Raw genomic sequence first — 14,477 nt, forward strand, 5'->3', positions numbered from 1 at the left:
CAAAGTTAATTAAATTCACATACTATTATTTTCACCTGTCTGAACTATTTTCACATGTCTCAACAAAATTAGTAAGTCTTTATTCTTAATCTGTAGTTAAATAAAGAACTCTTGAATAACTAGGCAGGTATAAGCCACAGTTGATGCTTCTCCCAGCCATGTGACATCTTTATTTTCACATGTCCTAAAACTCTTTAACTTGGTGTTTTTTAAACCCTAACCACAATATAACAGCTAGTGCAAAGTGCAAATAAATATGAGAAAACAGTGAAATAGGGCATGACCATGACACTTTAGGCTCACTGTTGTGTTTTATGTCAGTGCCACACCACCTGCCTACTGAAACACTCTGTAAACTAATAACTGTTTTAACTTCGTAATAATAATAACTTGTTATTATCCAAATGGCTCTAGATAGTTTACACAACATTTATAAACCATTTTCAAATATTAGATACAACTTTACATTAACTTTATAATCATTTAATATGTGTTTACTGAAAATTATTGGGAAAAATTAAGAATTACAATTTCATTGTCCAGTAAAGAAACAAACAAAAAACTAAACTGAATCAAATGAAAACAAAACTAAAGAGTAAGTCAGTCAATTTACTATTAAAGTGTTACCTTTTGTTAACAAATAAATTGTAATACATTTTACACAAATGTCGCTTTGGATAAGTGTTGAAGTGATAAAATTCTTTAACCAAAACGTTTAATGTTAACTTTGCTGTGACGTGATACTTTTATGTTCTGCAGACACCTTTTGCTGGTCACTATGTTTTTTGTTTTTTTTTTACGTTATGTTTTACACTGAATTCTTCAGAATTTTGTAATCATTGTGTGTTATGGTTTTATGTAATTTGTTGTTGTAATTTTGCTTGTGTATTGTGAATGCAAAAGTCCAACAAAGAAACAAGGGTTGAAAATTAGAAATAGCTGTAACTCTACATGCAGCGCATCAGTTAACTATGTTAAACTGCATTGTTCATTTTTTACATATAAAAAGTGGCAGACCACATATTCCAAACCTCTGGAATTAACATCAGCATAGAAACTGTGCTGAGCTTCATGGCATGGGTTTACATGACGGCCTAGTACTTTTATCCATGACTGGTTGTCAGATGCATTACTGCATCATGGTATTTTTTATCATGGTGAATTCATTTACTCAGTCATTTCATTTTCTCAAATAAATCAATAAATATGTTAAAAAAGTAATTTTCACATTTGATTATTGATACTATATCCCCACATAAATGAATAAGAAAAGATGAGATAATTATATTAGCATAATGATGAAAAAAAACCTTTTATGTTGAGTTTTGGAACAGCTGGGTTTAAATCCCATTCTGGTAAATATTTTAGTTTTTAATATATTATTAATCCACATGCTGGTCTTATAAGAGATGCACTGCTGACTGTGCGTGATACATTTCTAAAACTGGGATTTCTCAAAAACACAAAACAGTAAAACTTTATTATGTTTGATGAAAAAAGAAAAAAAAAAGAGAAAACATTTACTTAGCCAGTCTCTTTTTAGCAATTCATCCTAAAAATCAGGCAGCCAGTCGAGAAGGACCTCAGTAAAAACCAACAACCACTTTGACAGATCTAATGAGCTCATTGGCTGTGAGATCATCGTAGAAGGACAACAGTCAGGGCAGTATTTCACAAATTTGGGATTTACAGCAGAGTCATCAGAAGAAAATGACTTTTAAAAAGGCACTTCAATGACATACTGACAACATAAGCAGAAACATTCAGAGCTCTGATGAAAATGAAAGTGTTCCAGTGTGAGTCAAAGAACTGTAGAAAGTAATGTCAAAAACAAGTGATTACCCTTGTAACACCACTTCAGTGTACAGTGTGGTAGTGGCCACTCTGCATCTCCAGTGTGCATCAGTGTGCAAAGCTACTCCTTTATACTATGACAGAAAGAATTATACAGTTCATGAAGTCAAACGCTAAAGCCATTTCTGAGAGTATTTCTCAGAGGGTGAATGATTAACTCGCTTTATATCTGAGGATTTCAAGTGATTCAGTGTATCAAGAAAGCCATGGCTTTGTGGAGCTTTAATTTCACCCACTTGTACCGTACAATGAAAAAGTATTCTGAAATGATTAAATATTGTACAATTTAGCACTGCCACTTCTTTCCAAAGGAACATACCGACGACAAAGAAGAAGAAAACGAATATATCGAAGAAAAGTTGTACTACTGTTTACCAAATGATAACTAACTAAGAAGCTGTCACAGTAGAAGTACCATTTATTAGAAGCATTTGTAATATCAAAATCAATATTTTCACCACATTTATGTGTAAAGAGTTAAAATAGCCATAACTACACTTCAGATTCTTTCATAATTCACGGATCAACCAGCTAACCAGCTGCTAGCTCAGCCAAAGTGCTTCTTATATATTATTTGGTATAAGAAACCATTTGGACTCAGCAGTTTCCTGACAAATAAGAAACTGATTCAACTACAACTTCACTCATTGAATGCTTCATTCATTTCCTTCATGTGATTGTTTTACAGAAACGATCTCAGTAGGATGCACCACCACTGTGCTTTGTCTATTTTTGCATGTTTTGCAACATTTGAAGATTTTTATCATCTGCACTGATCTGGTTAATTTTCTGCACTGCTTTTTATAATTATGTTATTTTACTTTCTGTAGGCTCAGGAGAGATTAGCCTCATGCACAATCTGTCTGAAGTGATTTTTATCCACTTTAATTTTTCTGTGTAGTTCTGTCAGTTTTCATAATCAAAGCTATTGTTAAGTTGCTCAAACGTGATGCAAATGGCAATATTCAATAGCACATTAGCAATGACACTGAGGGTTAAGTAGCCACATGTGTGCTTTTATCACTAGTTTTAAATCAGCATGGAGCATTATTGCATTGAATGAGGAAATTTTGTACAAAACTCGTTTTGTATGTGTACAAATATATATATATATTTTTAAACATGTTATGTAGTATTGTAACAGCTTGAATGTTCATAGAGTTAACATAATGTTCGTTACTTTATATGTAAATAAAAAAGAATGCAACAGACCATATAAAACATATCAAATGTTCTGCCATTTCAAATTATTAACTTATTTTAAATTTGATCAAAAGGTTAGAAACGTACGTGGAGGAACATTATCCAGTAAATTTGGTCAGTAACCTGATTGCGTATAAAAAGAGAGGCAGAGTTTCTAAGATATAAAGACACTCAGGGGTTTACTAGTCTATAAAAAAACTGTCTACAAGTTGTGGAAAATTTTCAAAATAATTTTCAGCCTTATTAATATCGCATCATCTACAGTATAAGGTATCACTGAACTATTCTTCTTAAATTAGTAAATTTCCTTAGATTAACATTTGGGGTGTGTTCTAAATTCTATTGTAGGTTCAAGGAAACATATAATAGAGGTGTACACTTTAAATCTTGAGATCAATTCTTGCACTGTGTTTTTAACCAAGATTCTTGTCTACTGGATGGGCCCTCTATTTATTTCTTTGCCTCTCCTCAGGTCATAATTGTGAGTTCTTACCCTGTGAGGCCAGTAATCCCTGCGAGAATGGAGCTGTATGTGTGGAAGAGTTGGATCAGGACCATTTCCCTTTAGGTTTCCGCTGTCACTGTCGCCGTGGCTTCACTGGTCCCCGCTGTGAAATCAATGTGGATGAGTGCAGCTCCAGCCCCTGTCTTCATGGCTTCTGCTATGATGGTACGAAACAGCTTACGTCTTCCCAACATTTTCATGACATACACTCATGACGGAAGCAAAGCTGCATGCCTGTATTTAGACATTAAAATGCCATTTATGTGTCTAATTTGATTTTGTTCACTTGCAGTGTGATAGGTAGTTTTCAGTTGCTTCACCATTGTAGATATTGCGGGTGTTGTGGTTAGAATCATTCATCTGAAGAGAGGAGCTGGACATTTTTTACTGGAGTGCACTTGATTAGTTTCTTAATATGATGTGTCAGAGAAGATCAGTTATCGATGTTGCGCTACAATTTGAATAATGGATATTAAATGACTTTGAATGAATGATTTTGAATGGTTACTCCCGTGCATTTCATCTCTAGCCCAAGTATTTAAAAAACTATCTGATCATTAGAAAAGTGCTGAAAAGTAATAAATTCGAAATAATTATCAGTCAATGAATCTTGCTTTATTTATTTTATACTGTGAATTTGCATGATTTTGTCATAAATTTAGTTAAGTTTTGAAAAAGCATCAAAATATTTGTTTCTTCCACCCTTCCTGGCGTTTTTGAAAACTGCCAGCTCTCCAGTCCAGTTTTGAACTGGCTTATGCTTTTTCTAAAATAGTGATGGCAGTGGATCACTGTCCTCTCAGTGCTACAGTAGCCCTCCACAAGCTGTCTTGGCCAGTTTTGAGCGCAGCCAGTTCACCTTAGGTTAGTGAAGGTGGATTCTTGGACCTATTGGCCAGTGCTCAGTCGCAGCCAGCCAGCCAGCCACAAGGGACAGCACTGCATAGCCACAGTGGCAGTGATGAGTAATGCTGCTGCCACCGAGGACTTACAGCATTTAATGAGAGTAATAGCATCTACACGCACCAAGACAGAGTGACAGCATAGATTACGTGGTAAATCTTTGGGATAATGAAGAATCCAGGGACCCTGACTGGGGAAGCAATAAATTCACTCCTGTAAGAACTGCAATTACCTCTGTCACTGGCTGCCTGTACCAGTGTTGTGTTGGAGAAACAGAATGATGCATCCTTGGTTAAAATCATTAATAAATAAAGAGAGGAAGGAATGGATTATTAGCCATGGGAAATTCTAACTTCTGATGGAAGAAATTGGCGCATTTGTAGCTTCTGAATTAAGAATAGCACTGAAATTGGTCCTCTCCCTCTGTTGCGCTCTTTCCCCATCATTCAGCGTGTTGCAAGTATGTTGAGAGTGTTGCAACAAATGACAAGGCTTTCAGGCTTTCAGTGAGCAGAAATATGGTGAGACAAGGAAAGCACCTGGCAAGAAGAGGACTGAATGGTCATCGCAGACAGGTTCATTTAAAGCTGGTTAGAGTGTCAAACTGTCAGACTAAGGCATAAGGCAGTTTGGACTTTGCCAGCAACAGGTCTTACTGATACAGCCTAAGTCATTTATTTAATGGTCATACCCTTTAAAAATAGAATCACAGTAGCCATTGTGTAGTCATTTATGCTCATAATCAGCACTTACCTGTGTAGAGATGTAGGACCCACAGAGATTTGAGTGAATTAATTTATGATGCAAGGTACTGTAACTATGCTCCGGCTTTTCCTTTAGTTGTAGATGGCTTTTACTGCCTTTGCAGTCCCGGTTATGCTGGGCTCAGATGTGAGAAAGACATTGATGACTGCGTGAACAGTTTGTGCAGCACCAACTCAGTATGTAAGGACCTCCATCTGGTAAGTTGAAACATTTTTCCAAGGCAGTATAATGGAGTGATGTTATAGCCTATGCTTCAGAATTGCCCAGTCCTGTAAATCGCCACAGTTGGTAACTCTCCATAAAATATTGATAGACATGAATCACATTAGTTACTGTATATTACCTTTGATGGCTGCTGTGCATTCGGTGTTTTAAAACATTTCTTTTGCAGTAAATATTAACAAGTGTGCAGTAACTTGAACATTGGCACATTAATAAAAACGAATAAACTACATCAGCTCGCCAGTTATCTGGTTTACAGGTCCAGCATGATTCATATTGTTTTGGGTGTCTGGGGGGAAAATAAGGTAGGGAACTGTTAATATCTTATGTCCCATAGATGGTCATTATTATTTATATCTCATAATAGAAAAATTATGCCAATTACAGTGTCCCACTTATGCCTTGTAGCCAATGTACCATAATAACCAAAGGATTACCAGTATCCCTAGAAGGAAAACACTAATTTGTAATGATAGCGTCTCTGTTTTTAACCAATGTTGTTTTGGATCATGTGTCCAAAACAACACATATACCTGATAATTAGTAAATATTTCAAAAAGCTTCATCTTTATTCAAGGTTCAAGGTTATTATTATTATTAGGTTATTATTTATTATGGTTAAAGTGTAAGTCATAATAAACATAGAAATATTCAATAGGTTTTTCTTTATTTATATTTTTGATAGCCATTTAATAACTTTACAGTGTCTAAGCACATCTATAGCACGACATATTCCCCATTAAAGACCTCCACGTCCTGGTTATGCAACACATGGGTGGGCTTGACGGGAAATAAAAAATGCTTATGTCAGAAGTTAAGTTTAACAAAAAAAAGCAGAACTTTTAAAACTTGTGTCTTGAAGGCACAACTCTATTCTTGTACTTATTCAAATGTTTTTTAAGCCAATAACATTGATATGTTGCAGCTGCAGAAAGGCCTTGGGAACCGCATGCTGCTCACTAACTGTGCAATCAGTTCCAGGAGCCTTTTTCCAACAGCTGCTTTTTTGCTAACAGATTGCAGTAGTAAAACAGATGTGTCATAGATAAAGTCCATATATTTAGCCTTTTTTTTTCCCCTCTGGTAACTTATGATGTGTGTAGTCGAGTTTTAAAAAAGGCTTACATTAGAGTAGTGATGTTAAGATAGATGAGAACACTTTGCAAGCACAAATTAATTTTTATAAAGTTTCTGTACCAAATTTAATTCTCATGAAATCAGTATTAAGATTTGCAGAGCTAAGTTTTAAGATTATAACATGACTTTCCTTTTTTGTAGTTTATCAGTAATGGTTGTGTTTTATCCAGCCGGTATAAAGAAATAAAATTCATCCATCATTAAAATTTTAAAGTCAGTCAACATATTCTACTAATAATTTTATCTGGCTCTTTTTGATGTAGTTTATAAGGAACAATATACCAATGGAAGCCTATTGTGGTGCAAAAGCTGGTTAAAACACTGTAGTGTAATTTTCATTTTCTGGGATAAACTAAACTTCAAGTCCAAAGACAAAAGGACACCGTGTAAGAAGACGATAGGATCTGATAAGAGGAATATAATGAAATTTCCACAGGTATTTTTTTAGTCACCGTGTTTTACCGTTACATTTTTCTCGGTTCATTATTCAAATAGGGCCATTTTTTGGAAACCCCATCACATAGTCTTGTTTACAGTGCAGCTATTTCTCTCTCTGAACATTGTGTCCCACAGAGCTTTACCTTATTTTGGAGAATTGCAGTCCCTGAAGGTGACTTAGCAGCAAAAATGAGATTATGTTCTATTGCCAGGGGTAAGGAATTGGAGTCTCCTGGAGGTATCTAATTTATCATGAGATGACGGCATTTTCCCCCACCACCATAAGGCCTACAGTGTACAAATTATATCAGACAAAGTTTAATGGCTCCCCTTCAGTGTATGAAATAAATATTAGCATGCATTCAACCGCAAGTACCCGGGACCTTTCGACAGAGGGTTGGCAATGATAAATCCCAAGCAACCTTTGACCATATGACTACGTTCATAACGTATGCAAAGAGGAATTTAAATTAAGATGGCTTCTTGGAAAGTAATGGAAGAAAAACATTAATCTCTCTTGCAGCAATTCATTATTTTAGCGCCGATTGCAGTGATGAAATAAAGGACAAGTGGTCCACATACTGTTTTGAATGGAGGAAAGGCAAGAAAATAAAAGATTAGCAATGTTTGAGCTTTGTATAAAACGTTTTTTGAATTTAAAGTACTAACAACACATTTACTGGCTCCAGAATAAAAAAAAAACCAACCTGACAAAACAAAATCCAACGTGTTTTACATCTTTGTTTGGCTGTGAAAATATCCCTCAAAGAATATGCAGTGGTAATTTTTCATAAAGGTTTTGTATCATCGTATCTTGAATGTGATGGAAAAAAACAGGCTTGCATACTGTCCAGAGGGTGGGTGGTAGGAGGAATACATCAGCACGGTAATGTGGAAATGTAAGACAAGCATGACTCTTCCTCACTTTAAACAGATTTCCACAGGAAAGCTTTTTGTGTGTGTGTGTGTGTGTGTGTGAGTAGGAGGTTTTATTCCGCAATGTTTTCAAGAACATTGAGATGAATTAAATCAAGTATATTAAGCATTGCAACATTTGTTTTTTAAAATGCAACCAATATAAATAACGAAACAAATGAGTGGCAAAATGCCCTCTGTCTGCTCCGTAACAACTTAATTAACAGTCCCTGCATGTGAGATGTGCCTACTGCTCTCCTAAATATTCGATTCTAACCACCTAAAATACTAACTCTACATAGTGCAGATGTGAAATGTGACTACTTTCCAGTGTTAATCTAATATTAAATATTAATCTAATGTTGTTTTTCTTGTATCGCAGAGTTATGAGTGTGTGTGTCGTTCTGGCTGGGAGGGGGAGTACTGCCAACAAGAAATTGATGAATGTTTATCACAACCCTGCAAAAACAACGCCACCTGCACAGACCTTCTCAACAGCTACAAGTAGGTGTGCGAGCTGGCTCGAGGGCAGCGTCCTCGCGAGGTGCATCAGTCACTTAAGAAATGCAGGGAAAAAAGAAGCCGTTCAGAGATAGCAATATGTCCTTCCACTGGCACCGGAGATAATGAATTGCAGATGGCAGGTAAAACAAATGAGTCAATCAATGGCTCACAGCATGAAAAGGTTTCAGGGGATCTGTGACTCATTGGAGGAAAAAGCTGGTGTATCTGCTTCGGCTAATGCCCGCTCTCACTGGGGAGACATAAAAATGCTTCAGGTAGAAAAGTTGGGGGATGGAAAGGAATGCAAGGTGGAGTGGTTGTAGTGCCCGGGTGCTCACTGCCACCAAGTGGAGTATTCACCTGCCTTAAGAGCAGATACTTGAGATTTACATACACTGTGGTTGGCACTCTGTTTCTCTGTCTCCATCTGTCTCTCTTTCTCTCTAGAACGCATACATTTCCATTAAATTCCCACTCAGCACTCTAACCTCTTGTGTCCTGCATTCAGCTGTCCAGAATTAAAAGCTGCTCTGACCACTAGTGCAGTTAAACACTAAAATTCGTACTTTCTCTAACCGAGATCCAGGAGATCAGTGTGGAGAACGCTTGCACTGTAACACTGAGGTTTTGTGTAGAAGAGTGTGTTTTGCGGGTAATTTAAATTATCATTAAAAAAAAAAAGCAAGCAATTCAGGAGTTTGTCTGCAGCAACTCCCAGAACATCTGCTAAATGCATTTTTAGCATAATTGTCCCAAAGAGTATGACTGCCATAGCCTTTAGAACATTTTAAAAAGTGTTTATTCAGTTATGATTAATTTAAATTCATGGCAAAATAACCTCTACCGTGTAACATCTCCTCTCTGGTGTATGTAAGGTGTTTGTGCTCACGAGGCTGGACAGGTGTGGACTGTACAGAGGATGTGAATGAGTGTGATTCTGGCCCTTGTCTAAATGGAGCTCGGTGTCAGGAGTCAGACATACCTGGGGAGTTCTCCTGCACCTGTCCCCCCTTCTTCAGTGGCCCCTTGTGCAACCAGCCTTATGACCCGTGTGACCCCCTCCACAATCCCTGCCTACACAACTCCACCTGCCTGACACGCTCCAACGGAACAGCTTCCTGCAGATGCCCAGCTGGTGAGTGAACTCGGCGCCGCAGCCTCGTACTCGTGGTGTTTTTATTTTCGACTTATTTCCCAGCATAATCGTAGAATTTTGTTCAACAGAATTGTTTAAAACTTGAGGGATTTAAAAATTACAAACAGCATAATTTCATTGGAATAGAAAGAAAGTAGCACTATCCATTTGAAAATCGACGTTTTATCCTCCCTCTGAAATGTGCTTTTCCTCAAAGTTGCTGTAAAAGAAAGGTTTAATGTCTTTGTGTGCATGAATAAAATGGTAAAATGTGCTCCTGATACCTAAAAAATGTGCCATAAAGAAAACATACACGGGTGATTTAAAATAAGAGACATACTTTTTGCTGTAATATGGAGAAGAATATAAGTGGAATATGGCGGGTTTTTGCTATCATATGGGTTAAAAGGAGTGTTAGACATAATGAAAGTTAGTCAGAGGTACAGTTTGTATTTCTAGAGTTTTTCATGCTCCACTTTAATTTTTGCATAAGAAATGGTCAACAAACCCAGACATTGGTGTCTTTTGCTTGCTTTTCTCCTCATTGCATTAAAACTAAATTAAACTGAATACTTATTTAGCAGTAAATCTGTGTATCAGTGCCAGCTGGGTCATCATAATGCATACTATATTCTAAGGTAAAGACCCTACAGACACATGGGGAATCAGCAGGTACTACCACTCTTTAATATGATTCGTATTTATAAAAACATTACTGTATACAAGACACATAATCTTTTAGCAAGACCCAGTTAGTCTAATGTAAGTTCATGAGCATCTAAAAAATTTTGGACATTTCAATGAAATCAGTGAACCACTTTGGTCTGTTTTATATGCATAATACATATTCTACATCACAATCTTTTATTCTTTTTTTTTTGTTTGTTTGTTTTTAAGTTTAATCAATACACAATCACAAATTGGGAAATTGCCAGGGATAAATTACATCTTTTGTGCAAATTAAAGTGGAACATCTGTGCTATATCTGTAAAGTTGTTTAATGATTATTTGCTGTCATCGTCATTATGTTTCTGGACTTTCTACCATTGCCTGTGATTGGGCGATAAATTGGTGCATCCCTACTAATTGTAGCAGCAGGAACAGTAGATGCTTGGCTAAAGACAGATGCTAATTCTGAACGTCTTGAATTCACGCATGCATCCAAATGTCTTCACTGATAATGCAAAATTAGCTGTTTTTTCTTCAACGTGTACATATTCTCAATATTCCCATTTACAAGCAGATTGCAAACTAATGTCCGTTCAAATTTGCAGCTAACAGAACGATGAAAGAACTGTGGGTGACTAAGGAGTTAGACTGTAAATTATATTAAAAGAAAATAAAGCATTGACCTCGTTTAGTACTGGCTCCTTCTCGCTCATTCACATGCCCTCGCAGGCATAAATAACTCGAGCATGCACATCCACTCAGATGTAAATGAAACACAGGAAAATCTGTTTTATGTTCAATTCATGAGATCAGTCAGGTTTTTGTTTCACAAGCACCATATTGGAATAGAGCAATGGCAATGATCGTTTTCTTCGTTAAAATGATCTGTTACGATGTTTATCAGTAAAATCTTGTTAGCTTATAAATTGTAAATGAAATATCATTTTAACATAGGCTTTCGTTGTGGAGGTTAAAACGGTATAGGGTTATGTTGTACCTAATGGCTCCATCAGCAAAGAGATGAAAAGATGTTGCCAGATATAAATAGAGCGGCTGGGTTAGTTTCAGAAAGCTTCCTTTGAGAGGAATAGGAAATTAGGCGCTGCATACATTACACCAAGAGCTTTGCGTGGGTTTGGTCGTTTTCACTTCACACAACTGTGACTCACCTACTCTCCATTATTATTCACCTTAAATCCATCCCCCATAGCTACTACTCAATAAACATAAAGGAGCCCATGGCTTGATCCCAGTGCAGCCATTTTAAAAACTTGTTATTTAGTATTCACTGTATTTGTCAAGGAAATTGTGTAGGTCTAACACTATTCTTCAGACTAATTGAAAATAAAATTTGTCTGCATATGCATCTAAGATTTAGTACATTAAGCACATCCCAGAGCATAGACAAAAGCTTTTACACAATACAGCAAATATTGTCAAGGTAACTGAATTAAGGAGAATGATTTTTATGCTTTTAAATGACACTAAATGCTTGCAAATACTGTATCTATGTTCAGTGTAGCATCAGTAAGTGTTTATAAGAAGAAAATTGAGTTAAAAATTAAAATTCAGAACCTCTTATTTGCTTTTAGATACCGAGTCTTAAATATGTAAATAGAAACATGGCAGCTTCATTCTTTGGTTTTTGCAAAGATGAAGCGAGACCAATGATCCACATTCAAGTAAAGAGAGCATGTGCTCTTATATAAAGGCATGGTTAGCTGTTAAGGAAGTTGCACCATGGTAAAACAAGCCTCAGGATAAAGATGAAGGCTTGTGTTGTTAATAAGGTTAGTTACTGAGATACAGTTAACTAAGATTAAATACATATTTTTAATTAATTATAACTTTGTATTAGCAAACACATGCGGTGAATATAAGAATCTTTGCTAAAAACAACAATCAGATAAACAGTTTATGTAGTCTTGTGTTAAAAAATTTAAATGCAATGTAGGGAAACTTAACAATATCTTAAATGCCATCTCCTGCATGGTGAAAAGAATACAAACATGCAAAAAAAAAAAAAAAGCACTTTGCTGCTACATCCATTCTGCTAATGTTGTTTACTTTAACCTTCTTTGCTCATATCTGGTTTTGTTCTGTAATAAACTGCTGCGTCTAACACAACAAAAGTCGCTAATTTCAGCTGTTAGGTTGTAATGCATAATCCATGGTTGGAATAACAGGTGTTCTATTCTTTCCATTTCACCAGAATTGCATGAGTGCAACTGAAGAAGCATTGGTATTCATTGTGATGATGCCTTTGAGGCACTGCTAATGCTGCGATAATAGATGGCGGCTGTCAAACCTTTCATAGCCAGCCCTGTGACAGTATCTGATGGCTGCTGACAGGGGTCTTTTATAAAAGCTAAGTGCTTTAACTTTAGTGGTCATTATACCAAACTTGCTTTACTGAAGAGATTACAAAGTTGGTTGTGTGGTCTTAGCTTTCTCAAGAAACTTCACTAGACTCTATGCATCTAACAAAAAGGTTGATATGGCAAGTTTAGTGTTCATCAGCTTAGCAGGATCTAAAAGGCAGCAATTAGGCGGTTTCTACTGGGAGCGGCATTAAAGGGATTTGTAAAACACAGCCACAATGGAAATGAGTTCTGTCTACAAAGGTGTACTGTGAGAAGCTGGGGGCCAAAATAAAACCAGAGCAAGCTGAAAGACTCGTCTTAAAAAAACACAGGTGAAGCAGTTATCCTCTTTTGATTGTAGAGGGCTCCTGTAGGAAGTTTTTGTTCTTACTAGCAGAGACACTCCGCTGAGGCTCTGGCCAGGAGGCCTAAGTCATCTTGCCTGACCAGCACAGATGTTCCACTTTCCTCTTAATGAGGAGCCTCAGCAGGGAGTGCCAAACCTGATAGAAGAGCAACCTGAAAATGGGAGAGTTAGGGTAGAAGGTTGAGGTGAGGGTTACTGGCCGACAACTGCAACAAATGAAACAAACAACACATGGCATCACTCAGCCAAGACTGCGGTACAAGGTAGAGTTGCATCAGAGTCTCGCACACAATCTATAGTCTATGCTGTCCTTGCTCGGTTTGCTGAATTCCTTGAGCAAAGACAAGTTCACATGTGTAAACTTTAATCTTATCTTGGACCTTTCCTACACATTCTCTGCCTCTGCCGTTTAGTCAAGGCTCCATCCACTTAAACTATCTGAAGAGCGGAAAGGCTATATTTATGCTTTTTTTCCCTTTGAATTTAATTCATAGAAACTACAGCTTAATTAATAAAACTTCAGCTTTAGTCATTTTTCTTTGAGATTTGTGTCAGTGGAGTTCAATTTTGAGTTACCTTTTTTTTTCTTTATTTTTTTAATCACTGAGATTGTAAATAATTCTCACATAGTTACTTTATGTAGTTCTCATGGATTTTGTAAAACTGATTATAGGATTCCTTCGAGACTTCAAGACAAAACATGTCAAAACATTCTAACCTTTTGATAATTACATCAGAATTACTGATTATTATTCTGGATGTGAAATATTTATAATTGTCAATTATTTAAAATGATAATATTCTATGGATTAGATTAATAGATTGTAATTCTAGTTTCATTCGTAGGTTCTTTAGGATGGCATTTTCAATGGATATCACACTATGCCACTGCAGCACTTAACGCTTTAGACTTGTTAGTTAAAGTGCCTATATACATTATGAGCTTTTTATTGGTTTTTGGGTGACAAGTTGGCATTTTTAAGTGTTAAACGTGAACTGTGTGATATGAGGACAATCACTTTGCCTCTAGTCCATTATATGAAGTGGAGACTTTTTCTTTCTTTTTTTAAATTTTTGCAGTACAGGGAATTAATTCAAAAGCATTGTGTGGTCTCTTCACATGGAAAAACCATTTGGTCTCCATGGTTCAGAATATACCCAGAGGTGTTCCTGGCCAGATGGAGAACAAACCCCTTTATTTGCATGGCATGCTACACTAGCCTTCACCTTCCACAAGATTGAGATTGTGTCCTACCAAACAGTTGGTTAATGAGCTACTGTGGAGCTATGCCAACAAGAGAACTGACACATAGCTAATATGATACTGAAAAAGATGTGTGGAAAATATGTGTTGCCAAAATGTGTTGGAAAAAGTCTGGCCTCAGTAGATTCGTTTTAGGTGATTATTCTTTTTTATAGAGGGGGCAGACTATATGACTTATAGCGGACATGTGTCAGTTAATAAACCAGATGCCCTGGCAGATGTATAGCAAGATC

The 14,477-nt window shown here is 36.5% G+C and overlaps 1 protein-coding gene across 1 annotated transcript in view; it reads left to right on the plus strand.

Moving 5' to 3' along the window:
- The window catches only part of eys (EGF-like photoreceptor maintenance factor), a 159,481-nt gene that overhangs the window by 46,604 nt on the left and 98,400 nt on the right, over positions 1 to 14,477 (plus strand). Inside the window, exons 22-25 of the mRNA XM_084948199.1 lie at positions 3,530 to 3,727; positions 5,306 to 5,427; positions 8,325 to 8,446; positions 9,322 to 9,581. Of these exons, the coding sequence (XP_084804325.1) occupies positions 3,530 to 3,727; positions 5,306 to 5,427; positions 8,325 to 8,446; positions 9,322 to 9,581 (702 nt within the window). The remainder of the gene's footprint in view (positions 1 to 3,529; positions 3,728 to 5,305; positions 5,428 to 8,324; positions 8,447 to 9,321; positions 9,582 to 14,477) is intronic.

The sequence above is a fragment of the Perissodus microlepis genome, chromosome 13 (genome assembly GCF_051167445.1).
Source record: "Perissodus microlepis isolate ML-2025 ecotype Zambia chromosome 13, ASM5116744v1, whole genome shotgun sequence".
Lineage (NCBI taxonomy): Eukaryota > Metazoa > Chordata > Actinopteri > Cichliformes > Cichlidae > Perissodus > Perissodus microlepis.